Raw genomic sequence first — 26,442 nt, 5'->3', positions numbered from 1 at the left:
CCTAGCCGCAGGGCACTCTCAGCAACTACACCCCTGACAAAATTTACTTTTACACTTTCATCCTAATTCTATCCCTCGCTAACTTACTCGAATCACCGTAACCATACTAACTCCCCTCACAATTTCAGTCATCACCCTTCTAACCTTTACCACCTCATACCAACATCCTTTAGCCCCCACAATACAGCAAATAGCGCACTTAACCAACACAACCAACTACTAATCTACCCCCACTCCTCCCACCACCCAGACATTGAGGTAACCACTTTCCTACCCACTCTCTCCACCTTATATAACCTTACTGCCCACTTCCTCCCATCCCACTAATACACAGGTTCAGCAGATGGTGGCCAGTAGCCACCATCACTCATATTATAGGTCCTGCTGCTCTCTGCATCTGCTTCAGACGTGTCAACGACACCCACACTCAGCCTCACTCCTTAGGTGCATTCAACCTTTCCCTTCTCTACAACCACACCCTAGACCTAGCCTTCATACACTATACAAGCCGACCAAAAACTACTCATCCTTACATATTAGCCCAAATTCACAATCATACCAAAACTTCAAATTTTCCTACTACCCCTACATAAATCATAAATTTTCGATTTAACCAATACAGCCGAACATTTCTCCACAAAATCCTCCATAATGTTTAATGCCAGTCAATAAAAAAAACAAAACTCACCCCAGTTACATTACCATCACCAAAGTAAAACATAGCACTACTATTTCCCTTCAAAGGATGAAATATCACTTCCTATACAGCACTCAAGCATACCTAATACCCTGTAATTCCTCCTTACTAGACTGGCACCTACATAATAGTCGCTCTAATACTAAATACCTCTGTACTAAGTCCCCAGCAAACAGCTACTTCCAAGGCAATCCCCAACCTTGGCTCCTTCCTTGAGACCTCCCTATCATCCTGCCCCCTACACAAACGAAACCGGCAATAGTCTGAGTTTAGCAAGACATACGTATAGCAACCCTATCCTTAAACAACCAAAAATAGGGCATTCCATATATAAAAGCTTCTTCTGATTCGTAAAAATACCCCAATTAAAAAACATCGAAACTAAATCTCTCTTTATACCTTCAGAAACTTAAAATACCACCCTCCAAACTCTAAAAAACAGCAAAAATCCCTAAACAGCCTAGCAGACATAATTCTCCAAAACAGGAGGGCCCTAGACATCCTCACAGCCAAAGCAGGAAAACCTGTGCCATACTAAACAATACAGGCATAATAAGTATTTACAAATACTTAAAAAACACATTAACATTATTGCCCAAGCTAAGAAACGGGCATATAGAAAACCCTGGCTCAGAACCTTCCTCTCATACTTCTCTCCCTTCAAAGCGATCCTAATGCCTCTCATTCCATAACAGCCTCTACCATCCATAATATACTCTTACTAAGATCTTTCAGATATCAACCCGTGGCAAGAAATGATCCTGAGCCGGCAATCAATCCCCTCTCATCGCCCTAACTCCACAGGAAGTCGTTATAGAAGAGATTCTACGACCCCTCTCCCAACCAGTCTCTGCCACCGCCCCCCCCCCAAAAAAACACATCCCACCCCTTGCATCCTTTTATTAAAACAAAAAGGCTAGAATGACAGCCTCAGTTCCCATGTCCTCCCCCTCCCCCCGCCCACCTGCAGCTGTCTGGGAGTTTCCCGTTATCACAGAATGTGCTAAACCAAACTGCATTCGGCATTGATCAGCCAGCTGCAAGATAAATGACGAAATTCAATAGTGTCTTTTTTCTTCCTCCTATAAAATAACCCCCTCCTTCCCTAGGAGCCCGAAGTCGGAGCCATCCGCAGCATGGCTTCCTCCCCTCTTGCTAATTCCCTCAATAAACTTCTTTTTTCTGCTCACTGCCTCTAATGGTTCTCTGAGGAACTCCCTTCTTACACATAATCAATAAAATATACTTTAAAAAAATTACTTCTTCTATCCCTATTTATTCTGATTTCTTCCCAAATAAATTCAACATTTTCACTTACCTTTCCACTATATGCACTGAGTCCATACGTAGTAAGAGACTTTCCTCCAACCAAGACAACATCATCTCCAAATTTATAAGAAGATTCAAGAAGTGATTCAACTGTAAAAGGAACTGTTTCCATGTTCTCACGGTCTCGGTCCCACTGGAAGAGGTCTCCATCCAGGGAAGGAATGATCATCTTATTCCCAAAAACCTAAAATAAAGACTACATTTTAAAAGGATCTTTGCTTTAAGAGGAGTAACTAAGAGCTGGAGTCTTGAGCCTGATGTACTCTAGCCTCTTCTCAGCACCACAGCTAAAAGCAATTTAAAGGAACTGGTAGTCTCTCCAGAGGCCTACATAAAGTTTTCCAGCATGTTTTTTCTCAAACTCTGTTTACCAGTAGTGTCCCACAGTGATAAGTGAGTTACCAAAAGAGACTTTTGTGATCAAGTGAGTTCAAGAAAAGGTTACTACAGGGGTTCTTATAGTGATCAATATGCTAACATACAAAATGATTTTCCAGTAAAGGGACAGCATATGCAGTATTTCCCAGGCCTATTTCATCCAGGCCAATTATTGTCACAGGCTCGGATTGAAGGAACACAGGTTGATTCATGTAGTATCCCATCCTTTCTTGAACTTACTTTCTCAAGTCTGCTATGTGCTAGAAGCCTAGTAACTAAGCTTAATGATTGTATGCTCAGTTGTCCTTCCTCCTTAACAATATTTACTGAGGGCCTACTATGTGCCAGGTACTATTCTGTTGCTTAGGATAGACCAATAAGCAAAACAGATTATAATAAAAATAATCTCTGCCATTCTGGAGCTCAAACTCTGATGCTGGCAAATACTGTTTGAAATAATTATAGGGAATTTTAGGTGATAAATGCCAGAGGGATAAAACAGTACAAGATAAAAAGAACTGGAAAATGTGCATGTGGGAGGGGAGGAGACAGTCACTGAGAAGTTCAGGGTAGACCCCGCTAAGAATGTAATATTTGAAAATAAACAAACAAATAAATAATAAATTATTTTTTTTAAAAAAAGAATATTTGAGCAAAACCGAAACATGAGAGTTTAGGTTTATGCTTATTTTGGGGGCACACCTTTTACCAAGGCCTTAAGGTCTAAATGTGCGCATCACAGGGGAGAAGAACAAGCTACAGAGGCAAGGGCAGAGGCAGGGAGAGAAAGTAGAGAGCCGAAGAGAATGATGATGGTTGACGACAATGAAGCTATTGACGGTGGTCAGATTTAGAAAGGATATAACTGAGAGGTAAGGCCAACAGGATTTCATGGTGGATTCTTGTGTGGAATGAGCAAAAGAAAAGAGTTTTCAGCATAACTCTAAAGGTTTTGGTCAAGAATATCTTATTTCTTGAGAAAAGTGTTATTAGTGCATGTCTTGGTGACACTGATCCTTTGGCATCTAAAATACATATACAATTTGATTCGCTTGAGCTAATGACAAAACAATTTTCCTGATCTAGGCTCAGAACTTTGGAAAAAGGTAATAGGAAAAAAGAATGAGTTAAAAAAAAAAAAAGACTCCAAGGAAATGTTAGTCTTAACGTTTTTAAAAAACAACATTTCACTATACACTTCTTCATTCCGTACCCAGAAAAATTTTTTCATTAAAGAGATACTTAAAAACTCCCACACAGCTGGTAAGAGTTCTAAGTTGGTGCCCAGCTCACATACCCTCCCCTTCACCCAGCTTTGCCCGACATCACTGGGGTTCTGGAGGACAGGTTGAAAACCACTCCTAATTTACTTCTTTCTTTCGTTTTCTAGTTACAATCTTTATGTTTTCTACTTGAACTATTATAATACTCTTTACACCTCTTACCTGGAAATTTCCTCATTCTAATTTCTCATTGTCTTATAGATTAATCTTTAGAGGAGGAGTTAAGCTTGTTATGACATTATTCAAAAACCTCCAAAGCTCTCTGTTATCTTCTTATTAAAGTCCCCAAATCCTAAGTCTGACATTCAAAAGTCCTCTAACCATGACATCAAACCACCTTTTCCACCTGACCTTCACTTTTCCCCACATGGACAGAAATCAGGCATCACTACTTAAAAATACCATTTAATGTTACTTTTACTCTTCAGTTATTGACAAATTGTTAATGTACGAGTAATTTTTTCTCCCTGGAACACCCTTCTGTTTCAACACTACCCATTGAAATTCTATTTGGACATCAAGCTAACATTGCTTATGTTTGCTTTGAAACCCAAGAAAATATTGGCAGTGCAAATTTGATGACAAAAATCTTCCCATTCCTTAATACTGTACTGGACTTATTGCTGTAACTGTAAATTGAGACACCATTACATTCTCAAAAATTGTATGTTGTACCTCTAAGAAATACTTGCCAGGTGTGCTAATGATTTTACATTTGTTTATGGAGTGGTTGTAAAATTAATGCACTCAAATGGACTGCCCAGATTTTGTTATCTAAGTCCATTCCCCACAAAAGGAACCAAGGCTTCTCAGAAAAATGGCTGATCCCAGGGCTGGGGCAGGGCAGATACAAGCTCAGTTTACCATCTTATTACTCTAGAAAGTACAGGTGTAATAAAAAAAAAAATCTTTTTAAAAGATGACGGCATGCCATTGACCACACTTAGAAGAGTTTAAACACCAAAATAAAGTGCTAAATTATAAAGCTATAAAAAAAGGGAATCATGAGTCCATACTGATAACAAATAGATAAAATAAATAATATATGGGTGAAAAGAGAAGGCTCTTACTGCAATAAAATGTCAAGTTTCTACAGGTAGCCCTGGCTGGTGTGGCTCAGTAGACTGAGTACCAGCCTGTGAAACAAAGGGTTGGTTGTTCGATTCCCAGTCAGGGCACATGTCTCTGTTGCGGGCCAGGTCCCTGGTGGGGGGGGGGGTGTGAGAGGCAACCACACATTGATGTTTCTCTCCCTCTCTTTCTCTCTCTCTTCCCCTCTCTCTAAAAATAAATAAATAAAATCTTTTAAAAAACAGTTTCTAAGAGAGCGCTGCAGCTGAAAAATATTAGCATTTTGCAAGCATCCTGGTAAAGACGATTAAGGCAAAAATCAGCAAATGGTGTTAAACCTAGGTGAAAATTTGGAGAAGCAGGGTAGTTGAACGGTTTTCAAGTATTCCCCACAGACTACTCATTGGTTACAAGAATTTTTTCTGAAAACAATAATTATATAAGGAAGAATTCAGATAATACCTTGACTAGATGACCAAAATTAACAACATTCCTGAATGACAGATTTGATGTCCTGAGGAAGGGCACAATATCACCTATGCACGATCCTCACAAAGAATGTACAACTTGCATCTAATCACAAGGAAACATCAGACAAGCACAAAATGAGGAAATTTCAATTTTTAAATAAAAGGGCAGAGAGACTATATTCTTCAAAAATGTCAACATCATAAAAGACAAAGTCTGTGGATAAATCCAGGTTAAAAGAAGCTAACAGAGAGTTCTGGCCAAGATGGAGCCCTAGACAGACATGCTGCACCTCCCTCCACAACTAAGAAGGAGTACAACTACCTCAAAACTAGAGACAACCAGAAGTTCCAGAAAACAGAGCTGCATGGAAGTTCAACAAACAAAGATATAAAGAAGAAATACTCACCCAGACAGGTAGGAGGGGCGGAGCTGGGGCAGAGAGGACGCAGTGTGGTGGTGGCAGTGGTGGTGGCAGCGGCGGCGGCAGCAGCAGGCCAGCGGAAAGCACAGTAACACATTTTTAAAAGTTGGGAGGGACACCTGGGGAGTGCTCCCAGCACCAGACAAGACCGCATAGCTCATGGTCCCAGAACCAGGGAAAATAAAGCCTCATTGCTTTTGACTGTAATCCAGTGGTGGTTGGGGCAGGGAGGGAAACTGCCCATCTCTCAGCAGAGACCCCTTGTTTAAAGGGTCCCCACAATCCTAGAACATCCGCAGACCCACCCACTCTCGGAACAACAGCCAGGGCAATAGCTAGAGAGGTGCCAGTCCCATACAAAGTGGGAGAAGTGCCTGGAAAACGGGCGAGTGCTGAGCAAGTGGCATTGCTCCCTCTCAGACTCCTTCCCAACAAACAGTGCTACCACGTGGTGAAATGGGTCACCCGCTACTGACAAATATCTAAAGCTCCGCCCCTTACAACGTAACAGGAGTGACAGCTCTACTTAAGACAGAGGCAAACAAACACAGGAGCCTGTCAAGATGAGGAGACAGAGAAGTATGGTCCAAAAGCGGGAACAGATCAAGGTTCCAGTGGGAGAACTAAGCAATGAGGAGATAGCCAACCTAACAAATGAGGAAATAGACAACCTAACAGATATAGAGTTCAAAATACTGGTGATAAAGATGCTCACAGGCTTGACAGATATACTTAAGTACAGCAAACGCATAAGGAAAGAGTGAAGGCTATACTAAATGAAACGAAGAAAAATCCACACAAAACCAATGGTGAAGGGAAGGAAATCAAGGTTCGAATCAATGATTTGGAGCATAAGAAAGAAAAAAACAATCAACCAGTACAGAATGAGGAAACGAGAATTGAAAAAAATGAGAGGCTTAGGAACCTCTGGGACAACTCTAAACGTGCCAACATCCAAACCATAGGGTTGCCAGAAAGAGAAGAGGAACAGCAAGAAATCAAAAACTTATGTGAGAAAATAATGAAGGAAAACTCTCCAAATTTGGTGAAGGAAATAGACATACAATTCCAGGAAGCACAGAGAGTCCCAAACAAGGTAGACCCAAAGAGGACCACACCAAGACACATCATAATTAAAATGCCAAAGGTAAGAGATAAAGAGAGAATCTTAAAAGCAGTAAGAGAAAAGCAGAAAGTTACATACAAAGGGGTGCCTAATAAGACTATCAGCTGATTTCTCAAAGAAAACTTTGCAGGCAAGAAGGGACTCGCAAGAAGTGTTCAAGCTGATCAAAAGCAAGGACTTACAACCAAGATTACTCTATCCAGCAAAGCTGTCACTTAGGACTGATGGGCAGATAAAGTGCTTCCCAGACAAAATAAAGCTAAAGAAGTTCATCATCACCAAGCTATTATTATATGAAATGTCAAAAGAACTTACTTAAGAAAAAGGAGGTCAAAACTATGAACATTAAAATGACAACAAACTCACAACCATCAACAACTGAATCTAAAAAATAAAAACAAAATCCAATTAAGCAAACCAGAATAGGAATAGAATCATAGGTATGGGGATCATTTGGAGGGTTATCAGCTGGGAGGAGGAAGGGGGGAAAATGGGGAAATGGTGCAGGGATTAAGAAGTATAATTGATTGGTACAAAATAGACAGGGGGACGTTAAGAATAATATGTATAGGTAAGGGTGAAGCCAAAGAACTTATATGCATGACCCATGAACATGAACTAAGAGGGGTGAGATTGCTGAAAGAAAGGGGGGTACTGGGTAGAGGGGAGCAAAGGGAAGAAAAAATTGGGACTACTGTAACAACATAATCAATAAAGTATACTTATAAATATAAATAAACTGGAAAGAAAAAAAGCTAACAGCATGACAAATAAATGTACTAAACTTGATGGTGTATTGGGGCTGAGTATGCTATGAAATACATTAGGTCAACTGATTAAATTGAAATACTAACAGTAAAGTGTCAATATAAATTTATGAGGCTGACAACTATACTGTGATTATGTTGAGTTTATCTGTATTTGGAAGTATTTAGTAGTAAAGGGCCATAATGGATATTTAATTTATTTTCAAATATTAAAAAAAAAAAAATGTATACAAGGGGTTGGGGAAGCGCGCAGAGAGAGAGAAGCACTTAAATGATAAAAGTAAACATGAGGTTTGGGTAGGTAATTCTGGGTCTGTAAGGGTTGGGGTGCTTAACTAGTTTTATTTCAGCAATTTTTTTTTTTGTATAATAGTTTGAAATTATTTCAAAATAGGAGGTTAAAAAGAAAAGAAAGATACTCAAGATCCTTGCAAGACCTCTGTAATTAAAGCCAGGAGGCTATACCATTAAATTGAAGGTTCATCATAATGCTGGATATTTAAAGATCCTCAATTATTACTTTTTATTTAAAGATTTCTTTTATTGATTTATTTTTAGAGAGAGGAAAGGGAAAGAGAATATGAGAGAAACATCGATCTGTGAGAAAAGCATCAATCGGCTGCCTCTCACACACACCCCAAGTGGGGACCTGGCCCGCAACCCAGGCATGTGCCCTGACCAGGAATAGAACCAGCAGCCTTTTGTTTTGCAGGACAATGCTCTACCATGCCAGTCAGGGCTGTTTATTTAAAAAAATTTTTAAATTGATTTTTAATAAACTTTCATATGACATCAATATGCATCCCACCTCACACTACCTTAAGAATTTTAGCATTATTATTTTATTCTTTGCTCTCTTATACTTCTTAATAACAAGATAACAGATTTTATTTTTTAAAAATTAAACTTTTTTTCTTTTGTAGAATGTCCTACTTGAAGTGGCCACTAAGAACAGATACAGGTCAAAGTATACATATCCTATGATAACAATATGTAGTATTTAGTCAGTTCAATCTTCCATTTTGTTACATATGTTAGAAAATTAAGTATTTATTGTTCTCTATCTTCCATATTATGTTAGGTATCCTATATTTTATTGACCAGAACAGTAAATTCAAATTATAATTGTTAAAAAAATAGGTATTTCCGCTTATCCAGTCCTGCAGTACTAGTTAAGTACAAACAGGTATAGTAGGTGTGCATTCCTAAAAAGAAGAGTGAATGGGTCTGTAGTAAAAGATAACATTTATTTTGGCTTGTTTACTCTCCCATAAACAACCTCTTTTCACCAAAAGCAGCAGCAGGTCCTTAAGGAACACAATGGTTCCTAATTCCCCTGCCCCCTTCCCCAAAACCCCTACTCTATCAAGCTAATAATATGGACTCAAATTCATCATTAGTTTAAGGATGACCTATATTCCTCCTAGTGTAATAGAAAACAAACTTTTCTACAATTAAAAATGTTTTAAACAACCAAGATTTTATGATTGACCATATTGTGAAAAACTGTCTTACTTGAAAAGTTAAGTCTCCAAGCATAAACTCAATGAGAAAACTAGAAAACCCAAACCAACAACAGAAAGGCATTATGATTCAATAGTGAATCATCATGTTGTATGTCTGGATTATTATTTTTAAAGTTCACCCTTAAATTGCTGCTCTTTACTAATTCGCCACTTACGAGTCATACACATGGTTGCTAACCTTTGTACCAATCTTTGTGAAGTTTTTCAGGCTGCATATTTGTGAAAGCAGGTGGTGCTTTTTCCTTGAGAGTCATAAGAAGCAGTATATGCATTCAGTTCCGGTAGAGAGATAACATCGCCTCTCACAAGAGCATTACCTTACCCTCCCAGCATAGGAATGAGTCACCCAGAGAGTTAGCTGCAAATCTTTTGGTAGAACAAAAAGTAGGTTACTGTGATGCATTTTCACATTCCACTCATTTGTCTCTGTAAGCAGCTATTCGTCCTGATTCACTGCTCTACATCTCAAACTAATTGTGCATTCAGTAATTTTTTTAATATAAATTCTTGGTTTTGAAGTTTTTTCTTCTACTTGTTTTTCTGTTCATAATTGTATTTATTATTTATTTTTAGAGAGATAGGAAAGGAGGGAAAGAAACAACAATGTGTGAGAGAAACATTGATTGGTTGCCTCTTATATGCACCCAGTCAGGGACCTGGCCCACAACCCAGACACATGGCCAGACCGGGAATCGAACCAACAGCCTTTCTGTTTGGAGGACAATGCTGAGCTTACTGAGCCATACCAGTCAGGGCTTTGAGAAATTATTCTTGATAAAGCACACTAAGAATTATAATTATTAGTTCAGGAAACACAAATACATTGGTAAGTATTGAGATATTTCAAAAAAATAAAATAAAATATTGGAGAGAAAACAAGAAATAAGTCCAAAGATCTAGTGTTGAGTCCCACCTTTACTACATCAAACAAATTTCTGAACCATTTTGAATCCAAATATACTCATATGAAAAATGGAGTTAGTAAGAATATTTATTTTATAAGGCAATGTTAAGGATTAAATAGGAATGAGTTTGCTATCACTTGGCAAACTGTAAAGTGTTAATTAAACAACAGTTGTGATCTTGTAATAATCCAGGGCTGTTATTTTGAACCTCTGATGTAATTTGTGTGTGTGTGCATGTCATCCATATAGATATAGATATATTAAGCAAAAACATATAAATTCATCATGATATTTCTTTTATTTTCTATAAGAAAACTCAGAAAATAACTATGGCTCATTAATACCAAATTCCAAAAATTTCAAAAGAAGTTTTTAGTTAATTCAAATAGCTGCTCCAAAAGTAAATTTCTGGAATGAGTGGAAAGTTTATGCCAGCTCAATTATATCTTTCCCAACTCTGGATCTACAATGTCCATTTAAAAACAAAGCCTCAAAACTAAACAAAGATGAGTCCAATTTAAAAATTAAATATACTGGGCCCTGGCAGGGTAACTCAGTTGGTTAAGAGTATAGTACTGATAAGTCAAGGTTGTGGGTTCGATCCCTGGTCAGGGCATATTCATATCAAACTGTTACCAGTCTTTGATTTACCAGAATTTTCTAACAGCCCTAAAATTCTCCTTTGATTATAATATAGGTGCTCTAAAGGATCATAAAATACTTTACTTATCATAAAGATAGGCAACATTAATAGGCAAGTTAACAGGCATATTTTATGTATTTCAATTCTTCCAAACAATACACTATGTATAGAACATTAAATGATAACTCTTAATAAATCAAAATAAGCAACTGACCAAACTACTAGCTGCCAGAATTGACTATTTGTGAGTTTTAACAAAGTTCCAATATTGTTGTGTTGAGAAAATAATTTTTTTATTTCCCTGAAAACATATAAATTACCATGATGGGGAGAGTAAAGGAAGCTTATTCGATAAAAGAAAAATGTTCCTGAAAAGAAAAATGTTCCTGGGAAATCATACGTCAAAGACTAAAGAAGATGATCTAACTAACACAAAGAATTATGAGATCTTTCAGGAGTTCCAAATATTAGTCTGAGAAGTCATCCTGCATGACTGCTTAAAACGGAATGTTAAGAGTACATGGCCCTAACCAGCGTGGCTCAGTTGGCTGAATGTCGTCCTGCAAAGCAAAAGGTCACTGGTTTGATTCCTAGTCACGGCACATGCCTGAATTGCAAACCAGGTTCCTGGTTGAGGCATGCAAGAAGCAGCTGATAGATGTTTCTCTCACACATTGACATTTCTTTCCATCTCCCTCCCTTCCCCTCTAAAAATAAATAAAATTTAAAAAATAACAAATTAAATAAGGAGTAAATAGAGAAGAAACAAACCAAGTGATTTAGTATTATCTTCAAAAATTGTTAATGCCCAAGAGCAGTGAAATAGCAAGAAGATAATAACTTTCATTATTTCTTTCCTTAACCTACATTCAACCTACAAAACAAATACCTCAAGGAAGATTACCAGACTAACTTTTTAAGCATACTTTTCATATTCATGATAAAAAGCATAGATTTTTAGAAACTATCTCTGTGTTTACTTTGACTAACATATATTCATGAAGTACAAACAATGTACATAAGAAGTCAATTTCTTAAAAAACAGGGTCAAATCAATTTCCCACTTGGCAACACACTTGCTGGAGTAAATTAGTTTCGTTCACAGTACTGCTTTCAGCCATACTAAGAGATTAATAAAACAAAATTGAATCCAGACACACAGGAGACTTCCAGCCAAGATGGAGGCCTAGACTGACATGCTCCATCTCCCTCCACAATTAAGAAGGAATACAACTACCACAAAACCAAAAATAACCAGAAGTTCCAGAAAATAAATGAAAGTCCAACATATAAAGTTATAAAGAAGTGGTGCTCATCCGGACGGATAGGAAGGGTAAAGCTGGGGAGGAGAGGTTAAGCTATGCTGGCAGCAACGGCGGCAGGATGACAGTAAGCACTGACACCCGTATTTAAGGGGAGGCGAGAAGCACCTGGGGAGCACCCCTGGCTGCAGACATAACCCATCAGCTTGCGATTCCAACGTCAGGGAAGGCAGACCCCCGTTGCCTTGGACAGTGAGGCCCAGAGGGGGTGGGGAAGAAGAAGGAGGCTCCTAGTCTCTCAGCAGAGAGTGAACGGCAAAAATCCATCTTGGACCCCCACCTCCACACAAAACTCCACAGCATAGTGAGAAGGGTCGCCTGGTTGTGACGAGTGCATAGGGCTCCACCCCCTATAGAGCAGGAGGTGTGACATCCCTGCCCAGGAAGCAAAGGTAAACACAAAACTGTGAGGATGGCACAGATCATGATAGAGATCCAGTTATGCAGCTGACCAGAGAGCAAATATCTAATCTAACAAAAGAGCATATAGAAAATCTTTCTGAGGCACAGTTCAGAGCTTTAGTTATGAAAATGCTAACAGACCTAACAGCAGATCTTAAACAAGACAGGGAAGGTATGGAGGCCAGTCCTGCTGAAATGAATGAAAACACATATGAAACTAGTGGTGAGGGAAAGATAACCAGGAATCGAATCAACAAATCGGAACACAGGGAAGGAACAAACAGTCAACTAGTGCGGAAAGAGGAAACAAAAAGTGAGGAAAACGAGGAGAGGCTCAGAAATCTATGGACAACTATGAGTGAGCCAACATCCAAATCATAGGGTTGCCAGAAGGTGAAAAAGAAGAACTAGAAATTGAAAAATTATGTGAAAAAAATAATGAAGCAGAACTTCCCTAATTTGGGGAAGGAAATAGATTCACAGGTCCAGGAAGCACAGAGAGTTCCAGAAAAACTGGACCCAGGGAGAACCACACCAAGACACATTATAATCAAAATGTCAAAAATTAAGGATAAAGAGAGAACCTTAAAAGCAGCAAGAGAGAAGAAGAGAATTATGTACAAAGGGGTCCCAATAAGACTATCAAGCCCTGGCTGCGTGGCTCAGTGGATTGAGCATCGGCCTGCAAGCCAAGTGTCGCTGGTTCGATTCCCAGTCAGGGCACATTACTAGGTTGCACGTCAGGTCCCCAGTTAGGGGCACAAGTGAGAGGCAACCACACAGTAAAAAAAAAAAAAAAAAAAAAAAGACTATCAGCTGATTTCTCAAAAGAAACTGCAGGCAAGAAGGGACTGGCAAGAAATATTCTAAGGAATGAAAAGCAAAAACCTACAGCCACGATTATTCTATCCAGTGAAGTTGTCATTCAAAATAGAAGGGCAGAGAAAGTGCTTCCAGGACAAAGTAAAACTGAAGGAGTTCATCAGATCCAAACCACTGTTATATGAGATGTTAAAGGGACTTGTTTAGGAGAAAGAGGATCAAAACTATGAACATTAAAATGAAAACTGTATCACAACAACTAACAACAGAAGCTAGGGAACCAAAACAAAGGCAAACTAAGCAGGCAACAAGAGTAGGAAAAGAATTATTAGGTACAGGAAACATTATGGGGGGAGGTCAGCAGGGAGGGGGTAGGGGTAAAGGGAGGGAGATGGTATAGGAATTAAGGAGCATAGTAGGAGGGAGTGGAATAGACAGGAAGATGTTGAGAAGAACTATATGCACAACCAATGGTCATGGACTATGTGGGGGGGGCAACAGAGGGAGGGAGGTCACTGGGTAGAGGGGAACAAAGGGAAAATAAATTAGGACAACTGTAACAGCGTAATCAATAAAGCATATTAACAAAAAAGAACTGAATCCAAGTATTGCTGCATTTCTATTAAAAGAAAAGCAATTAACCTAAGCAATTATTGGCCTGCTACATGACTGACAGTGACTTTTCACTATAAACCACAACCTTAGATGACATAGCCAGGCTATGTACTAGTTTATGTACAAATAAAAAACTGCAAAATGACTGACATCACTCAGTATAAGTTTGAGAATCTTTAAAAGTGATTACAGATCATCTTTTAATAAAGCAATACTCAGGAGCGTCTACTAATGAAATCCTTGTTAACCATGAATCAGTATCCATGAAAAGTTTCCTCTTTCCAAAGATTGCACCTCAGTGAATGCAGTCTGATGCGAGTGGGGAGGAAAGGAGAAGGAAGAGCACAGTTTCATGGTTGTCCGGTTTCTGCACCTGTCTGAAACAGAAAGGCAATGTCCCTTGGGGAGGAACATGCCTAAAATAAAACAAAACCCCAAATTCTAACTACAAACTTATAATAAAGTTGTTTGCTCTTTCTCAGAAGAAAAAAAGGGCATTATAACAGAAAACTGAAACAAAAAACAAATATATCTCTAAATAAAGGAAAGATAAAGATATTCATCTAAAGACAAACTAGTAATACACAAAATTATAATATGCATTATAAATAAATATAAGAAAGGTCTTTGTATTTATGAGTGTGTTTCAAGATATAGAGAGGTAAACAGTTCAAGGATATTGTATCTACTTAGATTTGGTAAAATGTGGTCCAAATGCCACCCAGAGCCCCCCCACCCAAAAAACTATGCTGATATGTTACAAAACAAAATAAAATTTAGGACAATGAGGAACCACAGCTAAATCCCCTTAATATTTTACATCTGCATATAAATTACCAGAGGAGAGCAGATCAGGTTTCATCTCAGGTGGTCCTTCTGAAGATTAAAAACAATTCTTAGCTACTACCAAAAGCAATAGGCTTAGAAACTAGGGCACATCTGTAAAAGTTAACAGTGTACACTTTATGTCAGCAGTTTTCAACCTTTTTCACCTTATAGCGCACATAAACTAGTTACTAAAATTCTGTGATGCACCAAAAATATTATATTTTTTGCCAATTTGACCAAAAAAAATAAAAAAAGCATAATTTTGATTCATTCACACCAGACTGCTATTGTGTTAGCTGTTGTGGCTTTTTTAATTGACAACCTAAGGAAGAAGCAGTCAGCTGCCCCCTGACTAAACAGTTAAGTATTGCATGTTTTAAAAATTCTTGTGGCACACCAGTTCAAAATCGCTGCCTAAGGTTCATCATTTATTCTAATACACACAGTTTTAGCTTGGTTTATATCAGCATTCTTTTGAGGAAGTTTGCAAATACCTAGTTAAGAGGAAAGAATTGCAAATCAGATAGATCTGTGTGCCAAGGTACCCCTACCTTCCTACATTCATTCTAAATATAATGTAAAATACTTGTTTTTAATAGAACCATCAATCTCTGTCATCCTCTGTGAACTTATTTTTTTAATTGACATAATCAAAACACCACTAAAGTAACATAATACACTATCTTATATGCCTTTTGGATCAGAAAAGGTCAAAAAGACAACATCAGAGCAAGCCAGTAGGCAATGAAATATGCACTTAATGATCATTTCTAATATAGTTGTACTTTAATTTTTAAAGAATCCTTAAATGTAGTAAAAAGGGTAGTCCAAAATACCTCTCGATATTTCGGTGTTTCATGTATTCAATGGTACCTGATTCCTGAAGTTAGCACAATCTTTATAGATTTAGTCCAATCCCAAAATTTTACAGAGAAAGAAATTAAAGATTAATGTAGCCAGATCATAAGCCGGTTATTGGAAGAATCACACTAGAGCTAAAGCTCCTGAGTCCTAGTCCCTCCTCTGCAATATTATACAGCCTAAGAAGTTCTTGCACTTCTTATTCTGCAAAAGTACATGCAATCCATAACCAATTCCTCTATCATTGATAACTGGAAATTACTATACAGTCTATAAAATAATTCACCCACATCCTCTCATTAGATTAGTAGTTGCTGCCCAGAAGATAAGTCTTCTCTGGCCTCTGGGTTCTGTTTGTTTCATCTTCACACTACTCTAGATGAAAGCTTGGATGAACTGACAGTCTAATACAGGAGTCACCAAATGAAGCCATGGGCCTACTGTCACTGGGGTAACACCTGCCATATCTCCACACCTGTTCCTTTTGCCTGCTGCATCCAGCCCTCCTTCTGCACTACAATTTCCTACCAAATGCTGGGCTTCAGAGGAAGTTAACTGTTTAACCGTTTCTCACAAAACGTTAGAAACCTTCCTTAAATATTGTATCAGATGCATTCAGAAAGTTATAACTCTATGCATCCAGTTTAGAATATTAAAAATAGTAGTTTTTTATCCTCTTTCTGTGGCATTTTGTCCACAACTTCTAGATGCTAAGCAACACACACCTTGCTGAGTAACAGATGACTCAAGCTCATAATACATTCCTCTCCCTGTTAACATGTATAAAATCTTAAAAATCTTTTTATAATTTCTATTATATACTAGTCAGCAATTTTCAAAGTGTGGTCTGTGGAAACTTTTAGAGATGCAGAAGGTCAAATAGTTTTCAATAATGTGTTATTTGCCTTTGCACTCTGGTGACATTTGTACAGAGGGTAAAAGCAATGGTGACTAAACTGCTGGTGCTTTAGAGCAAATCAAGCACCTAACTAGTAGGCCTTGTATTCTTCACTGACACAGACTCACAGCAAAAAAAGGAAAGACAGTTTCACACAAGAATGTTCTGAAGACACAATAAAAACTAGTAATTTCATTAGACTATGACCTAAATGTTACTATTCTGCATGACTAATTATAAGTTTGCATCAAGCACTGTGCCACATACTCAAGCACATCTTGAGGAAAAGCACTTGTGTGATTGAATTTTGAGTGGAACCAGCTTTGTTCACAGAGCTGCATTTTTACTTGAAAAATTGAGAGAATGCTGGGGAAAATCAAGCCTCATTACTTCTGACTGTGCAAACCAGTGAGGGTTGGGGCGGAGGAAGAAACTGGGAGCCTCTCAGCAGAGTCCACTTGTTTAAAGGGCCCACACAGCCTAGAATGTCTGCAGACCCACACACTTTGGGAATGATGGCCAGGGCAACAGCTAGAGAGGCGCCAGACCCATACAGAAGTGGGAGAAGTGCCTGGAAAAGGGGCAAGTGCTGAGCAAGCAGCATTGTTCCCTCTCAGACCCCTTCCCCACATACAATGCCACAATGTAGTGAAATGGGTGGCCCTGGACCTAAGGTTCTGCCCCTTACAACAGAACAGGTGTGATAGCTCTACCTAAGACACAGAAGCCTGTCAAGATGATAAGACAGAGAAGAATGGCCCAAAAGAGGGAACAGGTCAAGGTTCCAGTGGGAGAACTAAGCGATGAGCAGATAGCCAACCTAACAGACATAGAGTTCAAAACACCAGTGATAAAGATGCTCACAGGCTTGACAGATATGCTTAAGTACAACAAACACATAAGGGAAGAAGTGAAGGCTATGCTAAGTGAAACAAATGAAAATCCACACAAAACCAATGGTGAAGGGAAGGAAATCAGGGTTCAAATCAATGATTTGGAATATAAGGAAGAAAAAAAAACAACCAGTACAGAATGAGAAAACAAGAATTGAAAATAATGAGAAGAGGCTTAGGAACCTCTGGAACAACTCTAAACGTGCCAACATCCAAACCATAGGGGTACCTGAAGAAGAGGAATAGCAAAAAATTGAAAGCTTATGTGAAAAAATAATGAAGTAAAACTCCCCAAATTTGGCGAAGGAACTAGACATACAAGTCCAGGAAGCACGGAGAGTCCCAAACAAGCTAGACTCAAGGAGGACCACACCAAGACACATCATAATTAAAATGCCAAAGGTAAAAGATAAAGAGAGAATCTTAAAAGCAGCAAGAGAAAAGCAGAGAGATACATACAAAGGGGTGCCTATGAGACTATCAGTTGATTTCTACAAACAAACTTTGTAGGCAAGAAGGGACTGACAAGAAGTATTCAATGTGATGAAAAGCAAGGACTTACAACCATGATTACTCCATCCAGCGAAGCTATCATTTGGAATGGAAGAGCAGATAAAGTGCTTCCAAGACAATGCAAAGCTAAAGGAGTTCATCATCATCAAGCCATTATATATGAAATGTCAAAGGGACTTAAGAAAAAGATCAAAATTGTGAACATTTAAGTGACAACAAACTCACAACTATCAACAACTGAATCTAAAAAAACAAGAACAAAATCCAACTAAGCAAACCAGAATAGGAACATGATCATAGGCATGGGGATCATTTGGAGGGTTATCAGCTGGGAGGAGGGAGGGGGAGAAATGGGGATATGGTTCAGGGATTAAGAAGCATAATTGGTTGGTACAAAATAGACAGGGGGAAGATAAGAATAATATCGGAAAGGGTGAAGCCAAAGAGCTTATATGTACGACCCATGGACATGAACTAAAGGGGGTGGAATTGCTGGAGGGAAGAGGGGTACTGGGCAGAGGTGAACAAAGGGAAAAATAATGGGACTACTGTAACAACATAATCAATAAAATATACTTAAAAATTTTTTTCACTTATTTTGATACAGTATCCAAAAAGTGACCAAAATCATGTGAAAAGGACACTAAAATACTCCTTCCTTTTCAATCTAATATATATGTTATGTGCCTGGGTTTTCTTTTTCAACCAAAGTAACAATGCAACATATTCAATGCAGAAGCATATACAAAAATCCAATTGTGTTCTACTAAACCAGAAATTAAACCAATCTGCAAAAAATGTAAAACAATGCCACTTTTTTCATTAAATTTTTTGTTTTGAAAAATAGTTATTCTTCATAAAAATATGTTGTTGATGCGATCATGCAATGGGTCTATTGGTCTTTTTTAATGAATAAATAAGTCTTTTATAAATTTATGTTTTACTTTTTAACATGGTTTAAGCACAGACAGCTATAACCTTATGTTAGCAAGGAGCTCTTTAGAGCCCTCAATAATATTTAAGGATGTAAAGGGAGACCATTAAGTTTGAGACCCACTGTACAAGGTGACCAGTCGGAGCTTGTACAAGAAGGTACAGACAAGATGGGAAAGGACTCCAAGAGCAGGTAGAAGAGGGTACAGTGAGGCAAGCCCGAGTTCAATCCCAGCTTTCTCACCTAGTCAATTAATTTCTGAGCTTCAGTTTTCTCTTCTACAAAATGACACCAACACATCAACCTCAGGAGAGTCACTGAAGATGACACACTTGTAAAGTATATCATATGTGTATTATAATGCTAGGAACAATGTTGTTGTCATTAACATATCTACAAACTTAGGGCAGCAGTAAGATGTAATCAACTTACCATGCTGTCCCAAATGGTTTAATAACTTTAGATTTTCTTCCTTTTTTTCTTCCCTATAAAGTAGAAAATTTAAATCTAGATAATGCAAAGAGGTCTCGGGATTCTTCTCCTGCACGGAATGTAGCCAGTGAGCTTTTCATTTATTGTTCAAAGGTGACACAGTGAAACTTCTTCAATATGCTTACACTTCAACATTTCAAAGCATTCTATCCTAATGATCTAGGGTTGGGGGTGGGTAGGAAGGATTTTAAACAAGAGAACCCTAATAAACCACAGAAAATGGTAAGGACTAGTAATGATGAGAAAGTTGGACTATAGTTTAAAAATCAGCTAATATAGAGGCAGGTCCAAGATGCTGGCATAGGAAAACCCTGAGCTTACCTCATCCCAAGAACACATCAAATGGGCATCTATGTTTAGAGCAATTCCTCCTGAAAGACTACTGAGAGCCAACTGAACAGCTTCTGCACAACAAACAAGAGTCTACATAGAGAAGGTTGGGAAACTGTAAGAGCTCTCCAAGAGCTGAGGACACTCTCCAGGACAGCATAAACTATTGAACACCATAATTAACATTTCCCCTGCACAGGGATAGTGGGTGGGAGCTCTATCCAGGGTCTCTGGTCAACCTGCAGGGTTGCTCTAGCATGTCCCCAGCCACCCATCTTGGAGACAGACCCAGCAGGAACAGAAAGGCACCGTAGTGCACACACCAGGTGCTCCTTCACCTTGAGATTGATCCATGAGTACAGCACACCCATTGGGCTACATACGTGCAGGGCTCCTCAGCTTAAGAGAGGATACAGAATTGGCAAAATGCAATAGCACATACACACACAGGGCTGCCTCATCAGAGAGAGTGAAGAGCTAGTAGGGTAGCATGATGTACATACTCAGAGCAGTCCCTCCCTGACCTGGCTCAGGCAACAGACAATTAAAGCAACAAGGAATGCTGAGCATACCAGGCAGACCCTCCTTGGCATTCAAGCATGCAGACACCAGGGTGCCCCACCCGGAACCCATATCTTCAGACCTGGTCACACACCAGTCACGACACGTGCCCACCACAACTACATCTAGCCTGCCAAAACCACACAGAGGCCACTTTTTCAAAATTGGGAGACACAGTTATCTCATCTACTCAAAGTAACAAAACACAGAAAGACAATCAAAATGGGGAAACATAAGAATATGCCCCAATTGAAGGAACAAGATAAAAAAAGAAAAACAATAATAACACAAAGATAAATAATTTGCCTGATAAAGATTTTTAAATGCAGTCATAAGGACACCCAAAAAATGTGACAGTATAGGAACTCAGAGTACTTCAACGAAGAAGTAGAAAATGTAAGAAAGAACCAACCAGAGATGAGGAATACCATAACTTAAATAAATAAGAAGGGGACTGCCGGCCAAGATGGAGACCTAGACAGACATGCTGCATGTCCCTCCAAAACTAAGAAGGAATACAACTACCTCAAAACTAGAGACAACCAGAAGTTCCAGAAAATAGAGCTGCATGGAAGTCCAACAAAGATATAAAGAAGAAATACTCATCCAGACAGGTAGGAGGGGCAGAACTGGGGCGGAGAAGACATGGTGTGCTGGTGGCAGCAGCGGCAACAGTGGCAGACCAGCAGAAAGCAGTCACAGGTTTTAAAAAGTCTGAGGGACACCTGGAGAGCTCTCCCAGCACCAGACAACACCGCACAGCTCACTGTTCCAGTGCCAGGGAAAATAAAGCCTCATTGCTTCTGACTGTGTAAACCAGTGAGGATTGAGGCGGAGGAAGAAACTGAGAGCCTCTCAGCACAGTTTGCTTGTTTAAAGGGCCCGCACGGTCCTAGAATATCCGCAGACCCAGCCACTCTAGGAACGACGGCAAGGCAACAGTTAGAGGGGCACCAGTCCTATACGGAACTGGAGGAAGTGCCTGGAAAGGGGGCGAGTGCTGAGCAAGTGGCATTGTTCCCTCTCAGACCCCTCCCCTACATACGGCGCCACAACATGGTGAAACAGTTGCCCTGTACTGACGAATACTTAAGGTTTTGCCCCTTACAACGTAACATGTGCAACAGCTCTACCTAAGACACAGAAGCAAACACAGAAGCCTGTCAAGACGATGAGACAGAGAAGAATGGCCCAAAAGAGGGAACAGGTCAAGGTTCCAGTGGGGGAACTAAGCATTGAGCAAAAAAGCCAACCTAACAGATGTAGAGTTCAAAACACTGGTGATAAAAGATGCTCACAGGCTTGACAGATATGCTTAAGTACAGCAAACGCATAAGGGAAGAAGTGAAGGCTATGCTAAATGAAATGATGGAAAATCCACACAAAACCAATGGTAAAGAGAAGGAAACCAGGGTTCAAATCAATGATTTGGAACATAAGGAAGAAAAAAACAGTCAACCAGCACCGAATGAGGAAACAAGAATTTTAAAAAATGAGGAGAGGCTTAGGAACCTCTGGGACAACTTTAAATGTGCCAACATACAAACCATACGGGTGCCAGAAGGAGAAGAGAAACAGCAAGAAATTGAAAGCTTATGTGAAAAAAATAATTAAAGAAACTTCCCAAATTTGGTGAAGGAAATAGATATACAAGTCCAGGAAGCACAGAGAGTCCCAAACAAGCTAGACCCAAAGAGCACCACACCAAGACACATCATAATTAAAATGACAAAGGTTCAAGATAAAAGAGAGAATTTTAAAAGCAGCAAGAGAAAAGCAGAGCGTTACCTACAAAGGGGTGCCTATAAGACTATCACCTGATTTCTCAAAAGAAACTTTGCAGGCAAGAAGGGACTGGCAAGAAGTATTCAATGTGATCAAAAGCAAGGACCTACAACCAAGACTACTCTATCCAGCAAAGCTGTCATTTAGAATGGAAGGGCAGATAAAGCACTTCCAAGACACAGTAAAGCTGAAGGAGTTCACCATCACCAAGCCATTTTTATATAAAATGTTAAAGGGACTACTTAAGAAAAAGAAGATCAAAACTATGAACACTAGAACGACAACAAACTCACAACTATCAACAACTGAATCTAAAAAATAAAAACAAAATCCAACTAAGCAAACCACAACAGGAACAGGATCATAGGCATGGGGATCATTTGGAGGGTTATCAGCTGAGAGAGGAAGAGAGAGAATTGGGGAGATGGTACAGGGATTAAGAAGCATAATTGGCTGGTACAAAATAGACAGAGGGAAGTTAAGAATAATAGGTAAGGGTGAAGCTAAAGAACTTACATGTATGACCTATGGACATGAACTAAGGGGGGTGGGATTGCTGGAGGGAAGGGGGGTACTGGGCAGAGGGGAGCAAAGGGAAAAAAATATGGGACTACTGTAACAACATAATCAATAAAATATGCTTAAAAAACAAAAACAGAAAGTAACAAAGAACAACCAAAACCTCCAAAAAACAACGAACAAAATGGCAATTAAACACATACCTATTAATAATCACTTTTAAGTACAAATGTACTAAATGCTCCTATCAAAAGACAAAGGGTAGCTGAATGGATTTAAAAAACAAAAAAACAAGGACTATTTACATGTTGCCTTCAAGAAATCCACTTTACAACTTTATTTTTTTTTCAGTACATTTGACATTCAATACTATTTTATATTAGTTTCAGATGTACAGTACAGTGGTTATACATTTATATAATTTCAGAAGTGATACCCCCAATAAGTCTAGTGCCCACATGGCACCATACATAGTTATTACAGTATTACTGACTATACTGCACCCTGGCTGGTTTGGCTCAGTGGATTGAGCGTCGGCCTGCGAGCTAAGTGTCGCTGGTTCGATCTTCCAGTCAGGGCACATCAGAGAAGGAAAACTCTGACTCCAAAAAACCTCCGCTGCCTTGCGGCATACCTCTTCAGGGGAAAGGCTAAGGGAGTAAACCCCGACAGAAAATCCGGAGCCGGAGTCCCGAAGGCGGTTTGACGTTGTAGTCAACACCGGCAACTCCTGCGGCGCACCTGAAGCCAAGCTGTATTGACTCCGTCTTTCCCTTGGACCCTTCAGCTGCGAAGAGAGGGGGGGTCTGCTGCTTGGGCAACAGCAGACCCTCCATATCACCCTGCCCAGGCTCTGTAGCTTCAGCTTCACTGGAGAGGACACTCCAGCGTCATCGCAAGATGTCGATTCAACACGGGAGGAGACAGATACCGTGTCACTCCCGAGTCGGACTGCACAGCCATTCTCGGCGGTGCAGATACTCTTAAGAAGCTACACCATCGTCTCGAGACGGACGGCTGCTGACGACTGACTATACTCCTACTCCCTATGCTGTACTTCTACATCCCTTTGACTATCTTGTAATTCCCAGTTGTATATCTTAAACCCTTCACATTTTCCAACCAGCCCCTGACCTCCCCCACATCTGGCAACCAGCAGTTTGTTCTCTGTATCTATGAACCCATTTCTGTTTTGTTTGTTCATTTATATTCTTTACGTTCCATATCGTCGGCAGCCGTCCGTCTCGAGAGACGATGGTGTAGCTTCTTAAGAGTCTATCTGCACCGCCGAGAATGGTTGTGCAGTCCGACTCGGGAGTGACATGGTATCTGTCTCCTCCCGTGTTGAATCGACATCTTGCGATGACGCTGGAGTGTCCTCTCCAGTGAAGCTGAAGCTACAGAGCCTGGGCAGGGTGATATGGAGGGTCTGCTGTTGCCCATGCAGCAGACCCCCCCCTCTCTTCGCAGCTGAAGGGTCCAAGGGAAAGACGGAGTCAATACAGCTTGGCTTCAGGTGCGCCGCAGGAGTTGCCGGTGTTGACTACAACGTCAAACCGCCTTAGGGACTCCGGCTCCGGATTTTCTGTCGGGGTTTACTCCCCTAGCCTTTCCCCTGAAGAGGTATGCCGCAAGGCAGCGGAGGTTTTTTGGAGTCAGAGTTTTCCTTCTCTGACGTTCCATATATAAGTTAAATAATATGGCATTTTTCCTTCTCTGACTTATTTTATTTAGCATAATAGCCTCTAGATCCATTCACATTGTTGCAAATGGTAAGATTTTATTCTTTTTATGGCTGAGTAATATTCCACTGTATATATGTGCCATTCCTTCTTTATCCAATTGTCTATTGATGGGCACTTAGATTGCTTCCATATCTTGGCTATTGTAAATAATGCTGCAATAAACAAAGAAATGCATATATCTTTCAAATTAGTGTTTCGGATTTCTTCAAATAAATACCCAGAAGTGAAGTTGCTGGGTCATAGGGTAGCTCTATTTTTTATTCAGGGATCTCCATACTGTTTTTTACAATGGCTGCACAAATTTGCAATCCCTCCAACAATACATGAGGGTTCCTTTTTCTCCACATCTTTGCCAACACTCGTTTGCTGATTTATTGATAAAAGCCATTCAGAGAGATGTGAGATTTTAATTTACATTTCTCTGATGATTAGTAACCTTGAGTATCTTTTCATTTGTATGTCTACTGGCCATCTGTACGTCCTCTTTCAAGAAATGTCTATTCAGGTCCTCTGTCCATTCTTAATTGGATTGTTTGTTTCTTTGGTATTAAGTTCTATGAGTTTTTTAAAAAATATTTTGGATGTTGATGCCTTTTCAAAAGTGTCACTGCAAATATCTTCTTCTCCCAACCATTAGATTGTTTTATTGTTTGTTTTGTTTTGCTTTGCTTTGTTGTTTCCTTTGCTGTGCAAAACGTTTTAGTGTGATGTAGCGTCATTTCTTTTTTTTTTCCCCCCCTTGCCTGAGGAGATATATCAACAAAAATATTACTAAGAGCAACATCAGAGAGTTAACCGCCTATGCTTTCTTCTAGGGGTTTTATGGTTTAGGATCTTACATTTAAGTCTTTAATTCACTTTGAGTTTATTCTTGAATATGGTATATGAGGGTGATAATAGTTTCATTTTTTTGCCCGTATCCATCCAGTTTTCCCCAATACCATTTATTGAATATGAATAGACTGTCTTTACCCCATTGTATATTCTTCCCTCCTTTGCCAGAGATCGACCACAGAGGGATGGGTGTATTTCTAGACTCTATATTCTGTTCTACTGATATATGTGTCTGTTTTTATGCCAATACCATGTCATTTTGATTGCTAGAGACTTACAGTATAATTTGATATCAGGTAGAGTGATTCCTCCAACTTTGTTCTTCTTTCTCAAAGTTGCTGAAGCTATTACGGGTCTTTTGTGGTTCCATATAAATTTTAGAATTATTTGTTCTAGTTTTATACATTAATAACAAATGATCAGAAGGAAAAATTAAGAAAATACCCCATTTATAACTATCAAAAAGAAGTATAATACTCAGAAATAAATTTAACCTACTCGGAAAACTGTTAAGACATTGAAAAAAGAAATTGAAAAGGACATAAACAAATAAAGAATATAAATGGAAGGATATACTGTTCTCATGAATTACAAGGATTTATGTTGTTAAAATAACCATACTACTCAAAGAACCTATAGATTCAATGAAATCCCATCAAAATGCCTATGGCATTCTTCTAAGAATTGTACCTGTTTAACAGCATATACAAAAATATACTTGCCTGGGTGCTCAAGGAAAAAATCCAGGCTAGGTTTACTGGAGTACAAGTGGGTCACTTAGTAGCGGTTTTCCCATCAAAAAATTCTTCCACCACTGATCAGTTCTTTCGCAAGACCCTCATTTTAGGTTTTGCCTTTTTAAAACTTGGTATCAGCTAAGCAAAATTGATAATGACAAAAATAGAGTACCTTAGTGAGTGTCCCAAAGCAACAACTTGGTAAGGTAGAAGGTTGAGGGTATTCTGGAAAACAGATGTGACTGTTTTCATGTCAGTAGTCACAACTAAAAAGAGGGACTTATTATAAATGATTTAAACAAGAGAATAAAGCTCCAGAAAAGGAGAGAGACAATATATCAGAATCAAGACTAAAGAGGAGGAAAATAAACTTACCTCATTTACTCGCTCTCCTAAACTCATTAAGGCAGGCAGTGGCCTTACTTTCTTGATGAGGATGCTAAAGCTCTGAGGGGCTAAGCCACCTGCCCAAGTCTTAGAGTGACAAGGCAGAGTAGTTTTGGAAGCAAGGTCTCTTTTTTGTAAATAATCAAATTGATCTAAAATTGCATTCCAAGAAAATTTCATGTGATTTATGCTTACAATAAAGATGTACACTTGAGGAAAAATGTAGAGAATCATTTATGATATTATATAGTATGTATTACAGGTAGGCAAAAGTAGGTTTACGTTTGTTCATATGGAAAATAATACAATAATTAATAAATAAGAATAAACTTTGTTTCACTTACAAC

The 26,442-nt window shown here is 39.1% G+C and overlaps 1 protein-coding gene across 1 annotated transcript in view; it reads right to left on the bottom strand.

Annotated features, from left to right (window-relative positions):
- Positions 1–26,442, bottom strand: part of EIF2AK3 (eukaryotic translation initiation factor 2 alpha kinase 3) — a 100,786-nt gene that overhangs the window by 55,043 nt on the left and 19,301 nt on the right. The window contains exon 3 of the mRNA XM_090269925.1: positions 2,016–2,210. Within this exon, the coding sequence (XP_090126051.1) occupies positions 2,016–2,210 (195 nt within the window). The remainder of the gene's footprint in view (positions 1–2,015; positions 2,211–26,442) is intronic.

Source organism: Furipterus horrens, unplaced genomic scaffold (assembly GCF_987537825.1).
Source record: "Furipterus horrens unplaced genomic scaffold, mFurHor1.1.pri manual_scaffold_3, whole genome shotgun sequence".
In the NCBI taxonomy this organism is placed as follows: domain Eukaryota; kingdom Metazoa; phylum Chordata; class Mammalia; order Chiroptera; family Furipteridae; genus Furipterus; species Furipterus horrens.
Note: the sequence above shows the minus strand (reverse complement) of the source record. Positions and strands in the feature narration are given on the sequence as shown.